A 26,389-nucleotide genomic window follows, 5' to 3' on the forward strand; every position below is an offset into this window, starting at 1 on the left:
ACACGTTTATTTATAGTTGAACATTTTCAAGGGTCTGCTTGGCTAGCAGTGTTGCAGGGATGTTGAGCATAGAAAACACTGACAGTATCCAAATGCATGCCTGATATTAAAGAATCTATACAGAAGCCTGCTTATTATGGAATATGAATTTAAACAAATACAAAGTAGATTTTACCCGATACTAAATTCAATTTCTAATGTATGGAAGTTTGTCATCAATTAACATTTGCTTATTGATTGATTGACTAATCCATTGAGTTCCCCATTTTATCTCTGAATAGAATGGTAGGATGCTCAGACATTAGAATTTGTGGTGGAAAGTAGGGATGCTCTGCTTTACTGGGAAAGTTTAATGAAGAAAAGCTATATTACCTTAGCTACTGGATCTCAGTAACCAGATATGATTTTTCTCTGTACATTTACCAACAATGTAGATGTGCCCAAATATATAAATAGGCTATGTATTTCAATGCACTAGTGAATTTTCAGTAGGAAAATAAACTAGACAGCAATTTTCAAGAATAAAGTGCCATAGAAATGCTAAAGACTACCTCTAATAATGATGACAATGTAACTCCCACTGTTTCTATGTGCAGTGTGCATCTGCATTGACTTCACTGAGTTTGGTCAGGTCATGTGCACAAGATACTCTGAAAAGGCGAGGTTTTAAAATTAGCCCCCTTTTCAGGTTTGTCTCCTTCACCTGAATAATGGGGATGTTAAGAACATGGAGTTCTGGAAACAGATCTTGGGTTGAATCAGCTCCATAATTACTGGTGTATGACCTCAGCAAGATACTTAACCTTTCTGTTACTTTCTTCAACTGCAAAAATGGGGATAATAATAGCACCTATTTCCTTCATCAGGTTGTTGTGAGGGTTAAATAAGATAATGCTTATAAAATGTTAGTTATAATTATTAATTTTTTCAGGCAATATAGCAAGTTTGCATTGAAGCCCCAAGCCAGAGAAGCTCTGGAGACTACAGATCAGGATGTAAGTGAGTGAAAGTTTAGAGATGGCAAAAGACAGAGATCTATGATATAAGTAGTTGGTCTTGTGACCCTGCTATCAAGGCGTTTTGTTCTGGGTTTAGGAAAAACCATTTCTATCTGGAAATGACTGCCCACATCACCTTCCACTCCCAGCATAGACACATTAAATAAGTCACAAGTTTTGGATTTAGGGAGACACAAGATGAAAGCTGGGCTCAATGTAGCCCCCTACACATTGTGTAATCTTAAGAAAGTTACTGAGTCTCAATTTTTTAACCTATAAAAGGAAGATATCAATATCCACCTTCAGGGTTACTATAAATATTAAAACGAGGTAATATCTGTACAGTACTAGTGCCCGGCACACAGTAGCAGCCAGAAGTGGTAGTGAATATTGTCTTCAGAAGGAGGTTGAGAACTCAAGATGTTTTTGTTTTTCTTGTTTGTTTTTTGCTTAACTTGATAGCCTTGAGGAAAGAGAACAAACATTTAAAACCCTGTAAGTCTTAATAAATAACTTCTTAACAAACTCAGTGGGAGACGACTGGTATGGAACCAGGAGCCCAAACGAGGCAACCTACAGATAGATGTTCCAGGCAGACTGTGGTTCCACACTGAGGGACTGAATATCATCAAATCAGGATGTCTCTCATAGCTCGTGGGGGCCTGACCACGCTCTGTCCCCCTGCTTTTTAAAGCAGATTATGCACTCACTCTAAGAGATGCTAGAATAAACTATAAAGACTGTGTAAGAAATTCAAAGGCTCATTAAAATTTGTAAGTAGTATTATGTATAATGATTCTTGAAAGAGTAAGACCAGCAATAATCTTCTAGTCCTTGCCTTCTCCACTTTCTCACCTCCGTCCACTCTTAACTAACACTCTTTACTGAGGTCATCAGTAATCTCCTAATTTCCAAGTCCATTAGACACTCTGCAATTGTAGTTTATTTGACCCATGCACCTATTCCCACTTGCCCTTAAACAATAAAAGCTACAATATTTTAAGTGCAACGTGCCAGACATTATGTTAGAGCCATGAATCTCAATGGGGAGAGCAATTTTGCCCCACAAGGGACATTTGACAATGTCGGAGACTTTTTTCACTGTCACAGCTGGGGCAAGGGGAAGTGCTACTGGCACCTAGTGAGTAGATGTCAGGGATGTTGCTAAAAATCCTACAATGCAGATGACAGCACCCCCTGCCCCAACAAAGAATTATCCAGCCCCAGTTGTCAACAGTGCCAAGACTTTACGTATATAATTTTATTTGACTGCGCAATAACCCTATAGAGTGGGTATGATTATCCTCATTTTGCTGATGAGGAAACCAGGCTATCATTATGAATTACTTAGAGAGTGATTATCAAGTTAATGAATTCTCCAGGCTCTTTACTTCTCCTACCTGAGACCAGTTTACTATCTGATAGCATATCTATCAAAAGGAGAAAGAAAGGAGAAAACCCAGCCCAGTTCTGTGTTATATAAGCAATGCTGGTTAAAAACAAATTTTTTTTTAATCTAAGGAGGGAGGAAGTTGAAACAATGAAGCTGAAAAGTGGGGAGTAATCTAGCATCTCACTCATTTTCTGCTTTCATCTCCCACACCCACAACTCATGAGGAACTGCCTGGGCAACCAAGGCTTACCCCCACCTGCTGCTCTAAAGAATCTAAGAGCAGAGACAGTGCAATGCACAAAATAAGTAAATCAGAAACTCAGGCAATGGTGATCCAACGTCAGGCTCAGAATTGATTTTCAGAGTTGAGGGTTTCCCTTCATATAGTTAGTCATTGACACTTAGCTGTACTATTTTTAAGTAGCTGTCAAACCTCGGCAGAGTAAAATGTCCAGCAAGATGGTAACAAATATCCCAAGGTTTTATGCCTCCCTCCTACCTGACAGGGAAGATGAGGCTAAGACATCATGAGCCAACTACAGACCCTAGGAAAGAGTGATTTCCGGCCATTGATTTCCAACGTGGCCCAGTTGCAGAAGGAAAGGCATTCTGGGCCTGAGCCTGCCTCGAAGGTGAAAATATCCTTGAACAATCAGAAAGCTTTGTATTTTTCCAGAAGCTCTTGGCAGCAACAGTGCTATCTCCGGGGTAGTGGCTGCCCTTCTCTGAATAATGAGAAAATTATAATTATTATCAAAAATTATTATTATGCTTTAAAATATATTTAGTGCAAACAGTGTGCCAAGATAAAGAAGGATTTTTTTTAAACAATTCTCTGAATTCATTCCAAATCACTCACCCCTTACAATTATTTGTTCATTTTAACACTTTCACATTCCAGGCTGAAACATTCAAAATGGCATACAAAATGACAGCCAGGATTAAGCCAATCTCCTAATCAAAGGAGAGCAGCAGTTAGCAGAATTGAGAGCAAATCCTGGCCACCAAGCCAGCCTCTACCTCTGCCACAGCCTGGAGCAAGAGTTCCCATGGAGACCCATATACTCCATGTCTAAATATTTTAGTTATAATTAACAAACACCATTGAATGAAATGTTTACTCCTCCTGCCTTGATAAAGGTACCTTCTTAACAATCTGGAAGGCCAGATTTGAAATTAGGGTTCCTGGGCCTTAAGAGTTCCATACAAAATGTGAGAGGACAGGAGAAGCTGCCCCACCTGACATCCTGTCCCAGGGACTCTGTCCTCTTCTCTCCACACCTCGGGCTACATCCAAGCTATTCATCTGAGCTCTTCCAAACAGCTACCCTTGGAACCCATGGGTCCCACACATACATGCCACAGTCTTCCTTCAGGGTGACAGATCCGAAATGAGGCTGGTGCTGCCCTAGAAATAGGTTCCAAGCAGTTTGGGCAGAGAATCCTGTGATCTTGGTACCAAGAGTATGGTCTAGAATGGGAGTGTGGACTCTTGATGGATCTGCTCCTTGGTGCCATGGGAGAGCATGACCTTATCCTCTAGGAAGGATATGACCAGATGGGGTCCAACGTGAAGCCCTCGGAAGCACAGAGCCCAGGGCAGGAGTCACTCTTACCCAAGTCTCAGGATCATACCATAGGCTATAAGCCTGTGCTTCCCCCAGCATGTGGCTTTGATGCACTGCTACCCTTGGCACAAAGTCATTTCCATATTTTTCTTCAGGACACAATGACTTTTGTCCCCCACAGACACACACAAACCTGGCTTTAAGAGCCCAGAGTCTCTTCTGGCCCCAACAGGTTGGTGTCATGGGGGCAACCAATGGGCTCTGTTGCTTTTCCCACGCTATGTCCAAAGTCCCCACGGTTGGAGGATTGGCTTTTCCCAGTGGGCTAGTGATGTGACAGTTGCTATGGCTTTCAGATGTCAAAGGAGGGCGTTGGAAGGCCTGCATGCCAGTTCTGCCACTAGGAAGCTGTGACATAAGATTTGTTACTCATCTCTCTGGGTCTCAATTTCCCTGTTTGAAAAGTGAGGGCATTGGACTAGGTCAGAGATTGAAAACTGGTGATGCATGGGTCATTGGCCCATGGATGTGGGATTTTGGGGTGGAGGGGGACGGGAGAGTTCATAAGGCTTAAATATTTTTAAAATTAGTAATAAGTCTTTAAACATTAGGAGGTTTCAGGAATTCCCTGGTGGTCCAGTGGTTAGGACTGGGCGCTTTCACTGCCATGGCCTGGGTTCAATCCCTGGTCGGGAACTAAGATCCCACAAGCCACATGGTGCAGCCAAAAAAAAAAAAAAAAATTAGGAGGTTTCAAATAAAATTCGGTACATGGATTTTCCCTAAATATAAAAACCACTGTACTGCCTCTAAACCCCATTTTTCTTGAGATTTTCTCCCACAGCCCAGTCTCCCAAACCCACCATGTCCTGCTACATAAGACCCAAGAGAAAGAACGGGACATTGAAGGAAGTGAAGGGAGGCATGGGAAAGGCAAATGCGGGCAAGAGAGACAGGGAGGGAGGAGACAAGGAAGCTAAGAGAAACAGACCAATCAGGGAAAAAGAGCTAAGACTTGCATAGCTTTCTAGGTGTCGGGCATGGCTGTCAACGTCTTCCATATGTAATAGCTCATTTAATCTTCACAAAATCCCCGTGGGACGAGTTCCATTATTTCTCCCATTTTACAGAGGAGGCAACTGAAGCTCAGAGAGGTGAAGTTACATGCCCAAGACCCCAGAGTTCGGAAGTGGTAGAGCTGGGATTCTAATCCTGCAACAGCTCCCCATCTCACTCAGAGTCCAAGCACGGTTCTTTCAATGGCCCAGCAAGACCTCTCAACCTCACACCCTTCCACTCTGCCCCTGCCTCACCCGGCTCTTTCCACTGGCCTCCCTGCTGTCCCTTCCACCTGCCAGCCGCCCTACCGCCCTGCCTTTGTACCTGCCATTCCTCCTGCTCGGCTATCAGCACAGTGGGCTTCCTCCAGGTCGTGACTCTACGGTCACCATCTCCATGAGGGCTTCCTGCTTACCCAAGTACTCACACACACACACCATCCTCACCCTGTCCTCACCCCCTTCCCTAATTTTTTGTTCTCCAAAATACATGTCATCATCGAACATACCACATCTTGGATTTATCTTGTTTATTACTGTCTTCTCTGGAATGGAGACTTCATGAGGGCAGGGATTTGTATCTATTTTTTTCATTGCTGTATATCCAGGGCTTAGAATACTGCCCAGCATATAGAAGTGCTCAACAAAATATTTATCGAATCAAAAAATCAAAAAATGTACCCAGGGCTTCCCTGGTGGCGCAGTGGTTGCGCGTCCGCCTGCCGATGCAGGGGAACCGGGTTCGCGCCCCGCTCTGGGAGGATCCCACATGCCGCGGAGCGGCTGGGCCCGTGAGCCATGGCCGCTGAGCCTGCGCGTCCGGAGCCTGTGCTCCGCAACGGGAGAGGCCACAACAGAGGGAGGCCCGCATACCACCAAAAAAAAAAAAAAAAAAATGTACCCAAAGCAGCCAAGCTCCAAAGAGTCTGACTTGACCGACATTGTTTTCTATCTCCTCCCAGTAAACGTGTCGGGGTCCCTCCTCTCCCTCCGGGCTATGGCGCCTCTCAGCCAGCTGGGGGGCCACATCAACACCACGTGTGCAGCAGAGAACTCCACCGGGGCCGGCCGGGCCCGCCCACATGCCTACTATGCCCTCTCCTACTGCGTGCTCATCCTGGCCATCATCTTTGGAAATGGTCTGGTGTGTGTGGCTGTGCTGAAGGAACGGGCCCTGCAGACCACCACCAACTATCTGGTGGTGAGCCTGGCCGTGGCAGACCTGCTGGTGGCCACGTTGGTGATGCCCTGGGTGGTGTACCTGGAGGTGAGTAGGTCGCAAGTGCAAGCTGCCCATGTGACCGTGCTTGTCTTTGTCTTCCGTGAGCTCCTGGCGTCTGGGGTCAGAATGCTCCCTGCCATGATCCAGGGTCTAGGGAGGGAAGGAGAGCTCCTGTCATTCTCCCTTTCATGAGGGACCTGAAGGTCCTGAGAGCAGCATTATTCCAGCATCACTTGCCCACGTCAGAACCAGGGAGCTGGGAATGATTCTCTCCCCAGGCCTCCAGCATCCAGGTGACTGGACTTGAGTGATGGGACTTGTCCTAGAAATGCACCAGGCTTACTCTCTGTGCCAGTCATGTTGCAAAGACACAGGGGGTGGGGTGGGAGCAGTCCAGTGGCCATCTTCATCAGTGTTTCAATGTATATAGGGGTGGCGATGTGCAGGAGGCATGTAGGGGCAGAGGAATTAATTTTTTAAAAAAGAATTTTCTTTTTTAACTGAATGAGAGGAAAAGAGAGCAAGAACAGTCTGCAGATAGATCAGACTTCTGATGGTTCAGTTGCCCTCGGACTCAGCATTTTCCTCCTGGGTACCAGCCCTCCGCAGACTCTGCTTCCAAAGGAAAAGATGAAATTTATGTTTTTGGTGCCTCCCTCACCAGTTAGATAATGCAGCAGACCCTGGAGAATTCTGCCAGAGAGAAACATTTCTTAAATTTTAAAGTATTTTCATTTGAAAGTGCAAAACAGAGTCAGGAGGTGATCAAGACAAAACATCCATTTGCTAACAAGGAAATCAGGGTGCCTACACCTGTTCAAGAAACAGATATTCTTACCAGGAAAACATGCAATTACTAAAGAGTTTTTTTTTAAACCCTTAATATCCTATTAATATTTCTCCTCTGCACTGTGTATCATTCTAAAAAGGTATCCAATGAAGGCTCAAAATGATGCCATGATTAAGAGAAATTAAAATTCATCAAATTAATATCTCAGTTAATATTAATAGTGAAGATGACAGTTAATTAAGTATGACATATCACAGGAGAGCAAAAACCTCGAACATAGACTGCTTAGGCAAGTAACCATATTAAAGAATGACTGGGAACTAAAATTAGACTTATGATCTCAATGGGGAGACATTAAGGAAAGAAATCAAGGAGATAGAAAAGGAAAGGAAAAGAATAAAAACAACTAGGCTGATTGGGATAGATTTAAAAGCTAAGGGAATACTCAGAGAAAAAAATATGCATTAATTTTTCCCAGTTAGGATTATCCTGATGTCAAAGGGTCTTGTAATTATCTTGACTTTTCTCAACCCAATTAGGCCGAGACATCCTTGAAGTCAGAAGCTATGTCTTTGTTCTTTTTTTCCCTGTAGTCCAAACATACTACCTGGCACATAATATGTACTAAATAAATATTTGATGTATGAATGATAAATGAATCTGGTCTGTAATGTATGCATTAGATGGGCCATTCCTGCTTATACCATCTGCAGCTACACCTATTGTTACAATGAACTATTTACTTTTATTTTATTTTTTAATAATGATACTGAAAAGGAGTTAGAAGTATATGATATTTCTGTTCAAGAGTGAGGCAGACTTTAGGTGCTACAACCCAGTGTGGATGGATTAGTCAATGATTCAGAACATCACCGCACCCTCCTCAAAAGTGTTTCTGTCCATCCCTATACATTACAAGGATTCTTAAGTCTGCCAGAAGGACGAATGTCAGAAAGAAAGGCAGGAAGAGAACCTTCACTCTGATTAGCATTTTAATTGCCTCTGAAATAAAACCAGGCTTTTGGTGTCTGTGCACTCAGGGCACTCATTGGCTGTCCATTTGTGATTGCTTCCAGGACTCTGAATGGATTATATTGGAAAACCTCTGTAGATACTGGTATAGGAGATGGACATTGTGACCTTCTCACACTGGATACCCCTGGCATCCCCTTCTAGCTACACCTGCCAGTATGGGTGGTACGCCCACTCTACTGCTGAGCATAGAGGAGTAACTCAGCAACAGAGGGCCAGCATGAAATCTTGCCAAAGGCCTTAGTGCTCTCTGCAGGTTGTATCTATGGGTTTTCCCCTGTGAGAAGAGCTCTGGTAGAGCTCTTGTTTCCCCTCATTAAAACCAAGATGCGGGCTTCCCTGGTGGCGCAGTGGTTGAGAGTCTGCCTGCCGATGCAGGGGACATGGGTTCATGCCCCGGTCCGGGAAGATCCCACATGCCGCGGAGCGGCTGGGCCCGTAAGCCATGGCCGCGGAGCCTCTGCTCCGCAATGGTAGAGGCCACAACAGTGAGAGGCCCGCGTACCAAAAAAAAAAGAAAAACAAAAAACAAAAAAACAAAACAAACAAAAAAAAACCAAGATGCCCTCTGTCCAACAGGTTATTTATAACAGGTAGGTGTTCAGTAATCAAGAGTACAGTCACATAAGTTTAAAATCATACAAAAAAGATTTGGGGGAGCAGAGACATCTCTCCACTGGGAAATGGGCTTTGCGACCTCTTTTTGGTCCTACCCACTTGCTTCAAGGCTCTAGTAACTGCAGCTTAGTATCTCTACGTCACTTTCCCCAACAGTCAACTAAGGGTCTGTCTCAATAAAAGACAGAATATGACATTAGGTAGCCATCATTAACAGACAACCAGTTAAGATAAGAGAAGGCTCTATTCCAAAGGATCAGGTCTCTCTATCCCACCCCAGCCTGTATATTTCCCTTAGTCTTAAATGTCTGCCTGCTTTCTGTGGACCTCAGAAGTAGACTGGGTGCTTTAACGAGAGAAAAGAGCACTTTGAGCTCTTAAAGTGATTGTGAATACATACATTCACATGTCTCAGAGAAGAGCAAAAAGTGTTACTCTCACTAACTTGTCCTAATGACGAGTAGCTGGTCTAGTAATTAGAAGATCATACCAAAGAGCTCCCTTGAAAAGAGGAAAAGATGCAGTGTTGACCACAGAGATTGCTGGAGGTTTGAGGGCCCCCAGGAGGACAGAACAAACATGAGAAGAACACCATGAGGGGGCCAAATTAGCTGTCAAATTCCCAGCTTCCTGTGCTTTGATTTGAATGTATCCATCTTGTTTGAAGGGAATATTGGCTCACATTGGCCAGACCCCTTCCTTCAGAAGAAAACTGGCTCATAATGACAGACACCAGTATATATGAGTTATGAATGTTTTGACTGTAAATATTGGAAAATTTGACTCACTGTGGCTTAAACAAATAGGAGTTACTTTTCTCACATAGACAGAATTCTGGAGGAAGGAGTTCTGTTGGTATTGTTTCAGCTGCTTCAGGTGTCATCAAGGACCAGACTCTCATTCTTTCTGTTCCTCATCCTTGGCAAACTCACTTCCTCATGCTACTCACAAAAGGGCTGCCATAGCCCCAAGCATCATGGCCATACTCAAAAATAGGATGGGTGGGGACAGCAGAAAAAGAAAAAGTAAATAAAAGCCCTTTCCCTGGAGTGGCTTGAAGCATCTCCCTAAGGAACATCATTTGTCTAACTGGCTACACCTGGAACATAAGGCCACTTTTAGATGCAAGGGAGGATAGAAAAGGAAAAGTGAAAAATGTGGGTTTTATTAAAAAAGAAGATGTGGGGGTGATGTAGGCAATAAAATGTCATATAACTTTGTGCTTCTGCTGGAATTCACTGGGATGAATGTTATTCTGATGCAGGGCTGTGCTATGAGAAAGACTCAGAATTGGGAGTCAGAAGGCGTGGAGTTAAATGAATAAAATGAAAGTGACGACTATACTTTCCCTACCTCACAAGGTTGATTTAGACTCAACTGTCATCAACTGAAAAAATGCTTCGATAACTACAAAGTGTGATCTATAAATATCTCAGTTTAGACAATTTTATTGTTAAGTAAAAGAAATCTTAACTCCGATTGACTTAAACAATGAACAGAATGCATTGGCTCTCATACCAGCAAGTTTAAAAGTCCTGTGGTAGGGTGGACTGCAGGCACAATTTGAACAGGGCTCCAGTTCCACTTCTCTACAGTTTTCTCAGCTCTGTCTTCTTCCATATACTGACCTTATCCACAGGCAAAGGGTAAGCTATAGACCTCACATGTGTGCACCACACCATTCACAGCAAAAGAGAAAATCCATGTCCCAGAATTTCTAGTAGAAGTGTCAAGATGTACTTGGATTAGACTGGCTTATGGCACACGATTTTCTCTGAACTAATCACTGAATAGAATAGTCAGTTTAGCATAGGTTATGTGTACCTTCCATAGAACACACCAACTGCTCAGGAATCTCAGGGATTCCCAGTGGAACCCAAGGACTATTGGAAAGAGGAAAGAAGACAGTCAGCAAGTATGCACCACAGTGGCCTTCGCTGGTACCATTCTCATCATGAAGGTACAAAGAAGACTGGGCCTGGACAATATATTAAAAGGGATTAGCGGGGGCCAGTCACTGACCTTCTTCAGTTTCCTGAGTCCTCAGGCCTAGCAGAGAAGTTGAGGATAAGAGCAATACAGGTGACCTCAGAGTAAATTATATTCCAGAGGGCCCTGGCCTGGCCATCTCTGTAATTCAGTTTGCAGCATTTTCATGAAAACTCTTTTCTGTTCTGTACCAAATAGCTCTATCTCAGATTCCCTCTCAAGTTTTTAATTTCCTGCTCTAGAAGCTGCAGTCTGTTTGGAGCTCCCTCTCTAAGCACCAACATTCCATTGTGTTCCACTCGGTTAAGCACCTTTTGTGATGTTTAATACACTTGTATCAGGGCAGAAAGGCAGCGTAAGCAACCAGGGGAACATTTAGAATACTAAACTCAGAGTACTTGGGTCCCAGTGTGGACTGGAGAAAAGATTTGAGGGTTAGGGAATATAAACAAGCAAAAAAGTGCCAAGTGGGTTCAGGCAGGGAAACTCGCCGTAGAGAGCCTGATCAAAGGTCAGAGAGTGATGACAGGAAGGAGAAGTGCTGTTTTGGGAGACAGGTGCCTTTGGACTTGTAATGATATTGATTATTAAAAATAAAGACATTTTTAAGAAGAATTTTACCTTTGCTCAAAAAACCCCAGATGAGGGGCTTCCCTGGTGGCGCAGTGGTTGAGAGTCCACCTGCCGATGCAGGGGACGCAGGTTCGTGCCCCGGTCCGGGAGGATCCCACATGCCGCGGGGCGGCTGGGCCCGTGAGCCATGGCCACTGGGCCTGTGCGTCCGGAGCCTGTGCTCCGCAACGGGAGAGGCCACAACAGTGAGAGGCCTGCGTACCACAAAAAAAAAAAAAAAAAACCCCACCATCCTAGAGCCATAAGAATTTCAAACAGGAAAGCCACGAAGGGTGGCCTGAATGGGATCAAAAAAAAACCCCAGATGATAGCAATTTAAAAGCTCCCTACTGGGAAACAAAAGCAGGAGCATCTCACAGTCTCTTCACCAAAGTCTGGATTTTGATGGAAGTCATAGACTATGAAAGCTGGAAGGGCTTGGAGAGTATTTCTGCTGTCATTTCTAAAGTTTGATCCAACCTCAAGAAATTTCTGGCCACATCTCAGTGACCGGGATTCTCTGTGGGCATGGGCCTCAGGGTCTGCACTTTAAAAGAGCTCCTCCATGACTCTCATGAACCTAAACTTTGAGCTAAACCTTTATGACCAGGAGCTGCTTGTTCAAAATACAGACTGATGGGTCTACCCCAGATCTACCAAACCGGAATTTCTAGGGGTGGTCCTGAAAGTCTATAGCAATTGTAACAAGCCCTTAATACCAGGCCCATTCCCACCCCAGCTGATTTGTGCAGCCAGCTGTCCATCTGCTACAAACTGACAGGTAGGAACCACTAATCTGTAAAAACCCCATTTCACAGATGAGGAAATTGGGATTCAGAGAAGTGAAAAATCCTTATTTAGTACCCTATTTTGTCCCACAGCAATCCCCTCCTGCAAAAAAAAAAAAAAAGGAAGGAAGGAAGGAGGGAGGGAGGGAGGGAGGAAGAAAAAAAAGGATTTCAAATGTGGCAAACAAAAATGGAATGAAGAGGCTAATTAGAGAAGTAATTCCATCTTTGCTCCTTGGATATCTCCCACAAACAACTAAAAATCCATCCCTTAGAACAAGAGTTCTTAAACTGGGGAGTCCATCAACTTGGATGTAAATAAAATTACTTCTTTATTTTCACTAAACCGAAATTAAGCACTTCCTTCAATTATGAATGTCAGCATCAACCCACAGCAGAAGAAATCCTTAGCGTCCCCGGCGGAAATCACAGATATTTATATTTTCAAATCGCATTACAGTTTTTGCAGACCCCGAAATACCATTTACACTCATCAGTGCTTTGAAACTACTAGGTCTTGTCATTTAGTGCATTCTTAAAGAATCACATATTTTTTTTTAAAAAACTTTGGTAACTATATTTTGATATAATCACTATCCTTTGTGATCCACTGTATTTTATTTCATGCATTTAAAAACATTCTTCTGGGGCTTCCCTGGTGGTGCAGTGGTTGAGAGTCCGCCTGCCGATGCAGGGGACACGGGTTCGTGCCCCGGTCCGGGAAGATCCCACATGCCGCGGAGCGGCTGGGTCCGTGAGCCACGGCCGCTGAGCCTGCGCGTCCGGAGCCTGTGCTCCGCAACGGGAGAGGCCACAACAGTGAGAGGCCCGCGTACCGCAAAAACAAACAAACAAACAAACAAAAAAAACATTCTTCTGAGAAGGAACTATGAGGCCAAAGGCATCCAAGGTATAAAAAATGCTTAAGGAGCTCTAGGGACAACCATTTCTTTCTTTTTTTATATATATGTTTTTTTAATTTTACTAAAGTACAGTTGATTTACAATGTTGTGTTCATTTCTGCTGTACAGCAAAGTGACTCAGTTATATATATATATATATTATTTAGGGACAAAGTCATGCCCCCCCACACCCCCTAGAGCCAGCATTTCCCAACCCTCCCAGGCAGCAAAAATCACTGGAGGGACTGATTATTCTGAGTAGGGCCTAAGAATCATTTTAACAAGAGCCTCAGGTGATTTGGGAAATGCTGCCTTATCAGAAAATTTGGGAAATGCTGCCTTAGGCTGTGTCTGTTGAAAATCAATAGCCAACTTCAGTACCTGAAGACATTCTTGCTTCTCCCACCTTCTGTATTGCCAAAGGGAGTTAGTTATATTCATTAGCAAGTGAGAGTAACACCATCTGGCCTCTGTTTAATTCCAAAGTTGAGTTATTCATTAAAATTTAGGAAAAAGGTAGAATCATGTTTCTAAAAAGCCTTAAATCAATCAGATTTTTTTTTTTTTACTTTGCTTTGCTTCTGCTTTAATTTCAAAAATCACTTTACCTTTCATGTTCTCCCAACACTCTGTAGTACTCATCTCACTGTCAGCGCTTATCATACTGTATCATAGTTATTTTCTTAGCATCCATCTCCTGGGCCCTCAGTTCATCCCTTCCCATTCACACATGACTCCCGCTAACACACAGATACTATATTCTGAGGTCCTGGGAACAAAAACAGGTTTAATTCATTTCAGTACACCCACCCCAGCAAGGTATCAGCCCTATAATGGGCCCTCAGTGAACACCGGCTATGTGGGTGGGTAGACAGACCAATGCCAACTCTTCTCCCTCCTATGATAAGAGAATGGAGTTAAACTGTACACTTCCCAGCAGCAGCGTGTCAGCGTGCTGACCTCTGAGAGGCAAAATAGAGTAATGGTTGATATTAAGGGTTTGAAATTCCAGCTACTTTTACTAGCTATGTGTCCTTAGGCAAATTATTCAACCCCTCTCGGACTCCATTTCTTTATCTATAAATTGGAAAGAACATTTACCTCATTTGGTTGCTGTAAGAGTTACTTAGCATGTTCTTGGCCCTTTCAGCTCTTTATTGATCTTTCACTATTATTTACTTGGCGTGGAGGACCTAAGTATTTCCATTACACATTCCACCAATTAGGGAAAACCAAGTGATGGCACTTTAGCGGGAATTACTTAAATTAGCTAATCAGGTTGTTTTCTTCTTGACACTTAGCTGAGATCAAGGAGTGAATGGAGATTTTGCTGGCAGAGTTGGAGACAGGATGAGAGGAGAGCCAGAATGGGGTAGCACAGTGGAGGCCTGGAAGCCAGAGGGCAGCTTGAGGGCTTCGGTCCTTAGGGGCTCAAGAAACCAGGGACCAAAGAAATCTGCCAGGTACATATTTTCACTAGGCCCCAAAGTCAGTAGGCCCCACTGTTTTGTGCTGTTTTTCTACAACCCTGGGATACAAGCAATCAGAAGGAGGTGTCTCATTCCCTAAAAGGGGGTTGATGCAGTCTGTCACACAAAAATCCTTGATGGCACATGGTTTTCTCCTTCTCCCTTGTGTCACCCACTTCCATCCCTTTCCAACAGCTGCCCCTTCCTTGCCTGACACCCCCATACAGCAGGTGTGTAACAACCTACATTCCAGTGCCCCATCTGCCTCTATTGCCATGCCTCTCTGGGCAAGGTACTGAACCTCCCCAAGCTTTAGTTTCTTTCTCTGCAATGAAGATAGCAATAGTCCTCTCTCACAGGACCATAATCAGCAATAGAGGCCATGTATGTAAAGTTCAGACATTGGTAATTATTAGTATTAACACAGATTATGTCAGAGACCATTCATTCTGTCAGAATATATTTGCAGGCTGGGCATTGCTCTAGGAGCCTGGATGCAGCAGCAAACAAGTAAAAGTCCCTGCTCCTATCAGGTTGATTAAGTTGCAGTCATTTAATCTCCTATCAAATAAGTGTATAATTTGTCCTCAAAAAGCTTTAAGAGGGGCTTCCCTGGTGGCACAGTGGCTGAGAGTCCGCCTGCTGATGCAGGGGACACGGGTTCATGCTCCGGTCCGGGAAGATCCCACATGCCGCAGAGCGGCTGGGCCCGTGAGCCATGGCCGCTGAACCTGCGCGTCCGGAGCCTGTGCTCTGCAACCGGAGAGGCCACAACAGTGAGAGGCTCGCGTACCAAAAAAAAAAAAAAACTTTAAGAGCATATACAGTTTTTAAAAATTCAGGTATCAAGTTATCAGAATCAATATTTCAAAGTTATAGAACTTTCTGGAATGGGTCATATGGGTTGGTGACACACATAGATTGAGTTCTCAATAAATGTTAGCTTGTATTAATGATATTAAGATCTCATGATGATCTCTAGTTACTTTATTTAAGAATGCCTTGCTTCTCCAGTTCTCTTCAAGAACAGGGCCTGAAGATCTTTTTTAAAAACCTCTTAAAACATGTAACAGGGCTTCCCTGGTGGTGCAATGGTTAAGAATCTGCCTGCCAATGCAGGGGACACAGGTTTGAGCCCTGGTCTGGTAAGATCCCACATGCCGCAGAGCAACTAAGCCCGTGCACCACAACTACTGAACCTGCGCTCTAGAGCCCGTGAGCCACGACTACTGAAGCCCGCACGCCTAGAGCTTGTGCTCCACAACAAGAGAAGCCACTGCAATGAGAAGCCCACACACCCGCAACGAAGAGTAGCCTCTGCTCACCGCAACTAGAGAAAGCCCACGCGCAGCAATGAAGACCCAACATAGTCAAAAATAAATAAATTAAATAAATTAAAAAAAAAAATTTAGGGCTTCCCTGGTGGCGCAGTGGTTGGGTGTCCGCCTGCCGATGCGGGGGACGCGGGTTCGTGCCCCGGTCTGGGAGGATCCCGCTTGCTGCGGAGCGGCTGGGCCCGTGGGCCATGGCCGCTGGGCCTGTGCGTCTGGAGCCTGTGCTCCGCGGCGGGAGGGGCCGCAGCGGTGAGAGGCCCGCGTACCACAAAAAAATAAATAAATAAATAAATGTAAAGCACATAATATACCCTCCTCCAATGAACTAAGTATTAGGAGTTTCACAAGCACTTGTTTTATGAATGAATGAATGGACAAATGAGCAAACAAATGAATGAACAAACAGGACATCCAGCAAGCCTGCAGTTTTCTATTGTTCTAATGATCGTCTCTCACCTACACTGTCCCCCAACATATGTACACAAACAGGCACTCACAATTTTGCAAAAAAAAAAAAAAGTGGTTTTCCCCAATTTAAGGCGTAAATTGCATAGTAAACATATGTTAAAAGAGATTTAGTATACAAATTTCACCTTTTGCAAGAAGCTTTTACAGCATACAACTGTCCTATGGATTGAGCAAAACCATCTTCTATTCTCCTGGTTCCTCTCATTGTGTTATGACTATACATGTCCCTTTTAAAAAGTTTTCATTCTCAGAATTCCTTTAAAATTCATGTTAAGCCTTTATTTACATAGAGCCAAATGGTTGGACTAAAAGAGAGAAAGTAAATCCACAACTAAATGAACAAAACTGATGACTTCATCACTAGTTTGAACTTTTCATTGTTGCTTTTAAACAAAATATTTTCGGTCAGAGTTTCTCATAACAGAGCTTGGAAATGACCAAATATAGGGAAAAGATCAAATGCTGAAAAGGAAATAAATCTAAGGGGAAAGAAATTAGTAGGGAAGGAGAAAGAGAGAGAGCCTTTCAGGAACTTGCATTAGTGCCAAAAAACAATGATGTATAGTCAAGTGGCCTGGTGATATAACCAGCATCTTGGATGAGAAAAATTAGACAGAGGGCCAACAGCATCTTCATGCACTATTTTTTGTAGCTTTTTTCCTTGAGAAGCTACTTCAGAGGCTACTGTACCTATGTTTCACTCCCTTTCCTCTTGAATAGCCATTGCGCCTGCCCAGCAGAGGTAACATGAACACCCAGCTACAGCCTGGGGTGCAAAGCTTCACGGGTTTCCCCTTGAGAACCATGGTGCCCAAGAATGGCAGCCCCAAGGGCAGGAAGCTGGCAAATGCACAAAAGCCTCGGGGCCCCAAGAGTGGCATTTGTGGATGAAAGTGATAATCTCCCTAGCATATCTCTCTGGCTCAATTAGGTAATGTAAAAAAATTTTTAAATAAAATAGAAATGTGCTAGAATGTAACTTAAATTACCTAAATTCCTGACTTACTTATAAGTGTTACTCGGAGGAGTTATGGAGCTTGGAACACATGTGTAAATGCGTGAGGTCAGAACCATCCTCAGTGATTCCGTGAATAGTAAAGAGGATCTGGGCCCCTTCCCAATGCCCTGGACACACCTCCCCCCGGACCTCTTGGTGAGTGGGACCATGGTGACGAAGGCAGGCACACCGGCACAGATTTATTTTACATAGGCTCTTATAGATGTTGTTAAAGCTTCAAAACCGGAAGCCAGATAGATTTTCATTTTGGAGGTAAGTTTTATGAAAAATGTGTTCAGTTTATTTCCTGGTAAATGGTGAGCTCTCCACTGGGCGGAGGGCTTCAGAAAGGCAGTTTTGGCACGGTGCACACATCTGGCAGTCACCCAAGTTCTTTTACTCCCAGCTGTGCATCTATGGGCGTATCACTTAACCACGATGAGCTTTAGTTGCCTCCTGAGTTTGAACCAGATCAGCAATTCACAGACCTTGGTGTGATGGGAGACAGGGGGGTTTATTTATTTAAAAATGAAGATTCATGGGCCCCAGATCCAGAGACTGTGACTCAGGAGGTCTAAGGAAGGGTGCAGAAATCCACATTTTTAATGAGCACCCCACTGTGGACCACACTTTGAGAAATTCTGGACTAATTGATTTGGAAGATCCCTTCCAGCACTAACATTCTATGGATTTGTCCTTTCTTGGGCGACCAGTCTTGGGCAGCCTGACAGTCCCTCGATGCCTGCCTACCCTTGGTAATGATGTTGTACCAATAGGGAGGGCATGTCTGCGTCTGTGCAGGGCAGCCTAGGGAAGGCGGTAGAGTCAAGCGGGTTGCTGTCTCTTCGCTGGGGGGAAACACTAACATCCTTGTCTCTGATACCCAGGTGACAGGTGGAGTCTGGAATTTCAGCCGAGTTTGCTGTGATGTTTTCGTCACTCTGGATGTCATGATGTGTACAGCCAGCATCCTGAACCTCTGTGCCATCAGCATCGACAGGTAAGGCTGGGCTTCCGTTCCAGACTTAGGAGAGAGGTGGCCTAGGTCAGGTGGTGAGGGAAACCACCTAGGGAAGCTGCTCTTGCTATATCCAAGGCACAGGCTTTGCATCTGAGGGCACTGGGGTCACTGCCATGTACAACTTAACTCTGGGACATTCTCTTTTCTCTCTTTTTCTTTTAAGCGATGGTTTGTAGGTGAGAGGAAACTCCTGTGACAGGAGAGAAATAACTATCCTATAAGCTTTCCTTTCCCCCAGAGGATTCTGGTTTTGCTTTTCTACCACCCTTGGGGCTTTTGTGATTCCTAATTTTTTGTGGGGAGAAAACGTGAGGGGGACAAAGAGGTGAGATGAGCTGACACATTTAGGAGAGACTGTTCCTGTTGTTATGGTGTTTTGGTAAAGGGAGGGAGATAGAGAGAGAGGGGCAAAAGACAGAGAGAGGAGAGAAAAGCTTGGGAGCTTGGGAGTACCTGGGAGGAGGGAGAGAGGAGTAGAGAATGGTAATTTTAGAAAATGTGACTGTGCCCTATTTATTTATTTCCTTCATAGAGTTTAAGAAAAACAAGTAAAGAACAATGTTTTTTAGAATTGCCTTTTGGTTGCTGGAGTGGATTTCTGTGATTTTGACTAGAGCCTTTGTGTGTTCCACCAGAGTAACATCATTCTCTATCCCTAAGAGTGTACCGCCTCGGCTCTGGGGACCTCTGTTCCTCTCTCTTTCAGTTTCCTCTCCTCTTTCCCTTTCCCCTTCCTGAGTCTTAGATCTGCCATGGCTCCCAAGGACATCTCCAGGCCCACTGAGCGCCCTGGGTTAAGGAAGTCGCTTTTGAGCTTATGGCCCCTGTTGCCAGCCAAGAGCCTCCAATCTTCCCTTCTCCAAGTCCCCGTCCACCTCTTCCTTTCCTACAGTCTCTCCCAGGAATATTATTCAACCACTCCATAGCTCCAACAGGTGACCCCAGATAAAATCTGCCATCTATTGCGAATTTAGCACATCGTGCTAAGGCACGACAAAGCCTTAACTCATCTCCTCTTCACAACAACTCTCAGGTACTATTACTATCTTCATTTCCAGCTTCTTAGACTAATTAAGGAATTTGCACAGTCACACAGCTGATAAGAAGCAGTGCCAGGATTTGAATTCATGTCTATGTGACTCCAAGTTAACAATCTTAGGCTTTGTGCTAAGGCTCCTCAAATCTCCAGCCTCACCCCTAATTTCTCCCCTGATATCCAGACCACATTACTTCCTGGATATACCACTGGCTCCTACAAGGCAAAATGTTAAAAACCAAACCATCAAACCATCACAGCACCAAACCATCTTGACTTGATGATCTCTTACTGACAACATCATTCTTCTGAAAACTTGGATTTTGTTCGACTCCTTTCTCTTCCTCATCTCCCACATCTAAGCAATCAACGCTTACAGACTCTATTTCTGAAATGCTTTCTAAATGTGACCCATCTTTCCCTTCTTACCTCACCTGCTTATTTGGGGCTCCTATGACCTCCCACCTAGACTTCTGCCACAGCCTCCTAATTGGCCCTTCAACCACTCTCAGAATTATTCCCCCAGAAGTAAAGCCCCAATGTCTATTTCCCTACTCAAAACCCTTCAGTGTCTCCCTGGCCTGTGGAATAAAAACTGAAGTTACCCTCACAGCCTAAGATTCAAAGTTTTCCACAATATGGCCTCACATTACTTTTTCAATCTCATCTCTTTCTGGGTTGCCTTCTAGCCCTCTCATGCTCCAAGGCCAATCACACTGACCCCCTTTTCCATGTAGCCCTTCCAAATGTCTACAGCTTAATTCAGTCACCCCTGTACTCTCACAGTGCTTCCTCTGTAACCATGCTGTGGCATCTCCAGGCTCCCTTTGCAGGAGTCCTAATGCACGTCCTCCTCACGTCTCCAAGTGTGACATTCATGTGACCCACTGTTGTGCCCTCTGTATCAACAGCCCTAAACTTCCTTGCATGTGTGTAACCAAAGAATGGGCATGAAAACCCTATCCTCTAGTGATACTGCAAACCCAACCAGTCAACTCGGTGGGCTTTTGACTTTTATCATTTACTTTGCTATCACTTGACTTTTATTACTGGATTGGCTAGCCTGAGAAGGAAAATTAAAGAACGTGTCCATAATGCTGAAACTAATACCATTAAAGAATGTGTTAAAAATAAAGGGATATAGTTGCATAACTGTAAATATACCCAAAAAATCCACATTGATTTGTATACTTAGATGAATTGTGTGGTATGCAAATTATATCTTGATAAAGCTGTTAAAAAGTGAAGGGATAGTTAGTGATTTTATAATATTTTTAGCTCTCTGAGAACAGAATTCCTCCAATAACAACTAAGTCTTTTGTGTGATTTCTGGACATTTAGTACATGTTTTAGTACATGCTTTCAGAAATATATCATTTACAGAAGTAATAGACTGCATCTGGTTTGCTATATCATCACCTCCACCACCCCAAACTATTATATCATCCTAGTTCCTCATTACCTGTGAATCTCCCTGCTGTGCCTATTACAGAGCTTTGAACAAGGAATACTAAACCAGGGAATTTCCCTGGTGGTCCAGTGGTTAGGGATCCGTGCTTTCACTGCCGAGGGCACAGGTTCAGTCCCTGGTAAGGGAACTAAGATTCTGCAAGCCACCTGGCACAGCCAAAAAAAAAAAAAAAAGGGGGGATATTAACTGAATCCTGAATCCGGTGGTCCATGCCTGAGGGTAGCCAGTGCTTATACCACAAATATGCACCTTCAGAAAGGCCATGAGAGAGTAGGATCAGATCAGCCTTGGAGGAGGGAGGGAAGAACTGTATAAAGAGAGCTTCTAGAAGAGGCTCTGGGACAGCCCCCTCCCAGCCTTCCAGTTCCGACGCTACCCTCTACCATCTTGGAAAGTGTGCCTATACACTCCACCCACACACATTCTCACACATGCGGCTGGCAGGTGAGGCTGTGCAGGCTGTGCACTGGAGTGTGGGAACTGAATTCAGCCAAGGGCTTCATTGCCAAGCCTTGAGTAAACCAAGAGAGGGTGCCCTTTACCAGCCAGGAGAGGGTATCTTTTTGTAACTTGCACAAAAGCACCATTTTGCTGGCAGCGGTCATGCTTAACACACTCTTCTACTTGCACCACCTAGTAGATACAACCAACAAGAACAAACCTTGAACTGGCTTCTGTCCCATACAGGGAGAACTCCCAGAATGCATAGCATTCACCTACCTGAAACCTGAGGAACAAGTCCTGCCTTAGACCACAAAGGACAAGGATGTACCCCTCTTGGCCTGTAGGTGTATATGAACCAATCCTCACCAAACTTCAAAATGGAGCCTCCTTTCTCTTCTAGGACTGAAAATAGCCCTTGGAAAAGCGGTCTCCATTATCCTTCACAGCAGTTTGCAGTACATAGCATTAAATTCTGTTCATGGGATGCCAAATAGTTGGTCAATTCATTAAAAATGCAGTCATTCATGCAGACCTTTGGTCTTCACACAATGCTAGTCACCCATCTGACAAACTTGACCAAATGGATTCAGCATTTTTTGGTCATGAAGCCCTGATCTGTAATAACAGGGTGGTAAGAGATAGGAAAGAAAAGGAAATGATAAAAGGGTTTTTGAAAGCAAGTAATGCCATTGTCATTAGATTCGTAGGCATAGCTCTGGATGTTGGGATTAATGCCGCCTTTTCTTTTTTAAAAAGCAGAGTGGGTGAGCACAACCCCCTAACCCGCCCTTGGCTCCTTGCCTCCCAGTAGGCCAGCCCCCTCCCGCCACATCCTGGGTCAGAACTAACTCGGGGAGAGGGCTGAGAAAGTGTCAAAGGAGCAGGACAAGATCCGAGCAAGCGGTGAGAATTCGAGTCCTCCGCAAGGAGCCCAGGAATAATGCAACCAAATTCATTCACCAGGGAGTTCTTTAAGTGGCTCTCAAACGGCAGCCATCACACAGGCAAGCCTCCGCGTCTCTGCAGCAAGCACAATAGGTACCAGATGAGTCACAGGCACCTTGGATTTTTAGTTTGCATCTAAATAAGCACTTTATATTTGCAAAGGGCTTTCCAGTCATTTGCAAAAAGCTTTCTCCTTCAACCATTCCGTGAGGGGAGTCCACAGAACTAAAGATTTATTGAGCCCCCTGTCTGACCAAATAAAAGGTGGTGAAAAGCAGCCCTCACAGAGCTCGGGGGCTCATTAAACCCAGGCGGGGAGTTAGGCTCAGGTCCTCCCACCCAGCCCAGCCTCCTTCCTCCCCCCGACTGCTGCTTCCCCGGGACGCACCTTCCTCAGTTCCCCCCCGCCACACACACCTCCCACTTGGGGACAGGGCCCCAGGCAGAGGTCGAATCCTGTGAGGATCCTGAAACCTTCAGCAGAGTGACAAGCCCACGAACCCCCGTCACAGAATTGGGAGTCGGAAGGGGCGTTAGAGTTTAACTCATTTGTGCAGAAATGAGTTAAACTAAAATGCCCCCACGGGTACCCGTAGCCTCTTAGGTCTGAAACTAGAACCTGAGTCTCCCAACTCCCACACCACCGGTCTGTCTGGCCCCTTCATTGGTGGAGGCGGGGATGGGACACCGAGGGAGGGGCCTCTGGCCATGCCGGCACCCAGTTCTCTAGGTCCTATTTCCTGGGAGTAAACCAGTCACATTTCCTTTGTCTTCAATGCCCTGGCTACCTCTGTGCTAATCCTAACTTGAGTGAATCTAAAGGCAACAGCGGTAGAAATAGCTACCATTTCTTTAGCATGTACTACGTGCCGGGCACCAAGAACTTGTCATTATCGCTAACCCTCACGACATCCCAGCAAGGTAGGTGTATTACCCGCACTCTACAGGTAAGGATTCTTAAGACTAGACTGTGTGGGTAACCTTGCCCAGATCACACAGCTGATAGGTGCAGGAGAGGGGATTCAGCCAGCCTCTTTCTACTGCAGCTCACTGCCTTTCTCAGAGGCTTAGCCTGCTCCGGGCCCCTAGCTCTGGGTCACACTGCCCGGCTGGAAATCCTGGCTCTTTCACTTAATAGCAAGGTGAACTTGAGCAAATCAGTTAACCTCTCTGGGCCTCAGTTCCCTTACCTGTTTAGGGGAGATCAGAGCAAAAGTGTTGTTATGAAGAGTAAATGAGTTAATGTTTGTAAAGGACTTCGAACAGTTGCCTGGCACCTAGAAAGTGCTGTACACTTGTTTGTTTGAGAAATAAATAAATTTAATGTTCCCTGATAATCAGGAATAAGGGGCAGACACCCCTAAACTCACTGATATGAACGATCACAGATCCCTTGGGCTAGCACGATAATAATGACAATAATAATAATACTGTTTTTTGAATGCTTAAGATGGACCGGGCATTGTGCTAAAAAACTTCCCAGAGATCATCTCATTCAATACCCATAACAGCCCTATCAGGCGGACTCATTATCCCCCCTTGTGCGATGAGGAAACTGGGTCTCAAAGAAGTCAAATCTGTGGTCCATGGTCACAAGGTTCAGCGGCAGGCCAAGAGGGATTCAGACGCTCATCAGTCTGTTTCCAACGTCCATTGACTTACCCACTGAGCACACTGCCAGCGTTCCGGCCACGCCAGAAAGGACCCAAAAAGCTAGGAGCTCAAAGGGAGGCGGCTGGCCACGCAGCGATTGGGCAGCACGCGCAGCGCGCGCTCGCGCTCCGGCCGAAGACCCGGAAGCGCCGGGTGAGCGCGTCGGGCCCACGCCCAGCCCTGCCCTGGCCTGCTGTCGGTCATCTGCGATCGATTCGGGAGGAGATCAGAGGCTGAGCAGTCTGCTTGAGTTGGAATTCAGGGTCGCTGCAGGGCTGCAGGAACCAGGGTGGCCGAGCTTTCCCTCCCCGCCTCCCCAGTGGGGGCCTGGAGAGCCCCCAGGTGAGCCGTGAACTTCTCACCCCGCCGCGCTGGCTGGGTTCTTGCTGCATTCTGGTGCCCTCAGATGGCCAATGCCGGAACAGCCTCTGTGTTTCAGCCCCGATGGCAAGCCTCAGGGCGTTTTTCACCCTGGAAACAAATTTGGCGGCGGGGGGGGGGGGGGGTCTCATTTATTTTAAAAGTTTAATCATGTTTTAAAACTAGGAAGAAAAAATATATAAATGTAACAGTGGTAAACGTAGTCTCATCTCTCACTTTTTACCCAAGTTAACAAGAGTTTTGACACAGAAATTTTCCCTAATGCAGACTTTCTCCAACTTGTCTAATCTTATAAGATGCACTTGCTTGTTAAAAATACAAACTTCTGGAGTGGAACAAGTATCCAAGGGTGTGGCCTTGGAATATGTGTTTTAACAGGACCCCCAGGAAATTAATAGAATCAAGCTAATTGATGGGGAAACTCAGTTCTGGGTAGCCGCGATGCTCTCAAAGTACAAACCACCTTTCAGTGCCACGTTTCCTGAGGAAGCCCTTGTCCCCGTAAGGCCTCAGAGACTTGCAGTGCCCTTGGCAGGGAGCAGGGCACCCAGGAGAGACCTGGCCTCGGAGACTGCTACCACCAGCTGTGGGAACTTGATTTCATCATGTAACCTCTCTATGGCCTTGATTCCTCCTTTATAAAATGGAGCTAGTGCTCCCTACACTTACTGACTCATTGAATTAATGGGAGCCTCCAAGTTGCTGAATATTAAAGCGGATCTAAGAAAGTGTGTAACATTCAGTGGTGGGCTTGGAGTCAGCTTGTAATGGCTAGTGGGAACTGATTGGCAAAATTTTAGTTTTTTGAGCCAGTTATTAAACCATTGGTGTAACTTGAAGTGGACAATGGTGGGAGTATTTGTACCACAGAAATTGACAAATGGTATAAATTAGGGCTTTTTTTCACCTGCAGAGCCAGTTGTTAGGCATTTAGCAGCACACTACCAAATTATGGAATGGTCGGGTTCTTTTACATCCAAGATCATTATGTAAATGAAGGCCAACAGGTCTGGACAGGAATAAGTGTACCATAACTTTCCTTCCTGACCCTCATCAGCTGTTTGGCCAGGACAGCTGCGGGGCTTCAGGCTCAGCCTCTCCTCCACAGTGCCTCAGGGATCACTGCTAAGGGCCAGGCCCTGGTTGACATATTTGACGTGAAGCCCCAGCTCACTGCCCCAGCAGAGTCGGAAGTCCTGAGAGAGTGAGAGGCCTGGAGGAGTGCCAGGTGCTACTTGCCCTGCTCCTTCATCGCCAAGTTAGGGATTCAAGGGAGCATCTATAGTGTATGTGCATCAGGAGAAGGGAACTGGGTTGTCATGGGCCTTCCTTGAGGTTGGTGGTGGTGGGATCGTAATTTGACCTTATTAAATAAGGACTCTATTTCTCCCTCTTGACAAAGAAGCCACCTCTGTCACATGTTAGGGTGCCAAGGCCAAGTTCTGCAGAGTCTGCCTCCATCTCAGCCCTCAGAGCTGACTCTCAGGCTGCTCTTCGGGGATACAAATGTTAACACATGAACTTTAAGGCCAGATGCATATGAGGCAGATGAGTCAGGTGGCTGGCACATATAGGAGGAGCATCGGGGAGCAGTACCCCACCCCCTCCAGCCCAGGGTCTGTCCTTCCCTTCCTCAGCCCCAAGCCTTGAGGTGCACAAGAGGAGCTAAGGGGGTTCCTACTCTGCATCTGGCCTCCAGGTTCGCTGGACACTGACAAGACAATGAAAAATTGAGCATATGTACTATTTACAATTGCCAAGACATGGAAGCAACCTAAATGTCCATCAACAGGTGAATGAATAAAGAAGATGTGGTATATATACACAATGGAATAATACTCAGTCATAAAAAAAGAATGAAATAATGCCATTTGCAGCAACATGGATGGACCTAGAGGTTATCATACTAAGTGAAGTTAGACCGAGAAAGACAAATATCCTATATCACTTATATGTGGAATCTAAAAAAAAATGATACAGATGAACTTATTTACAAAACAAAAACAGACTCACAGACATAGAAAAAAACTTATGCTTACCAAAGGGGAAAGGTGGACGGGACAGATAAATTAGGAATTTGGGAGTAACATATACACACTACTATATATAAAATAGATAAACAGCAAGGACCTACTGTATAGCACAGGAACTATACTCAATATTTTGTAATAACCTATATGGGAAAAGAATCTGAAAAAGA

General features: G+C 44.9%; 1 protein-coding gene across 2 annotated transcripts in view; it reads left to right on the forward strand.

Annotated features, from left to right (window-relative positions):
- Nucleotides 1–6,014: 6,014 nt before the first annotated feature.
- The window catches only part of DRD3 (dopamine receptor D3), a 36,814-nt gene continuing 16,439 nt past the window's right edge, over nt 6,015–26,389 (forward strand). For both annotated transcript variants that reach the window (XM_007107974.2, XM_007107975.2), the window contains exons 1-2: nt 6,015–6,284; nt 18,126–18,238. In XM_007107974.2, the coding sequence (XP_007108036.1) occupies nt 6,015–6,284; nt 18,126–18,238 (383 nt within the window). The remainder of the gene's footprint in view (nt 6,285–18,125; nt 18,239–26,389) is intronic.

Source organism: Physeter macrocephalus, chromosome 1 (genome assembly GCF_002837175.3).
Source record: "Physeter macrocephalus isolate SW-GA chromosome 1, ASM283717v5, whole genome shotgun sequence".
In the NCBI taxonomy this organism is placed as follows: Eukaryota; Metazoa; Chordata; class Mammalia; order Artiodactyla; family Physeteridae; genus Physeter; species Physeter macrocephalus.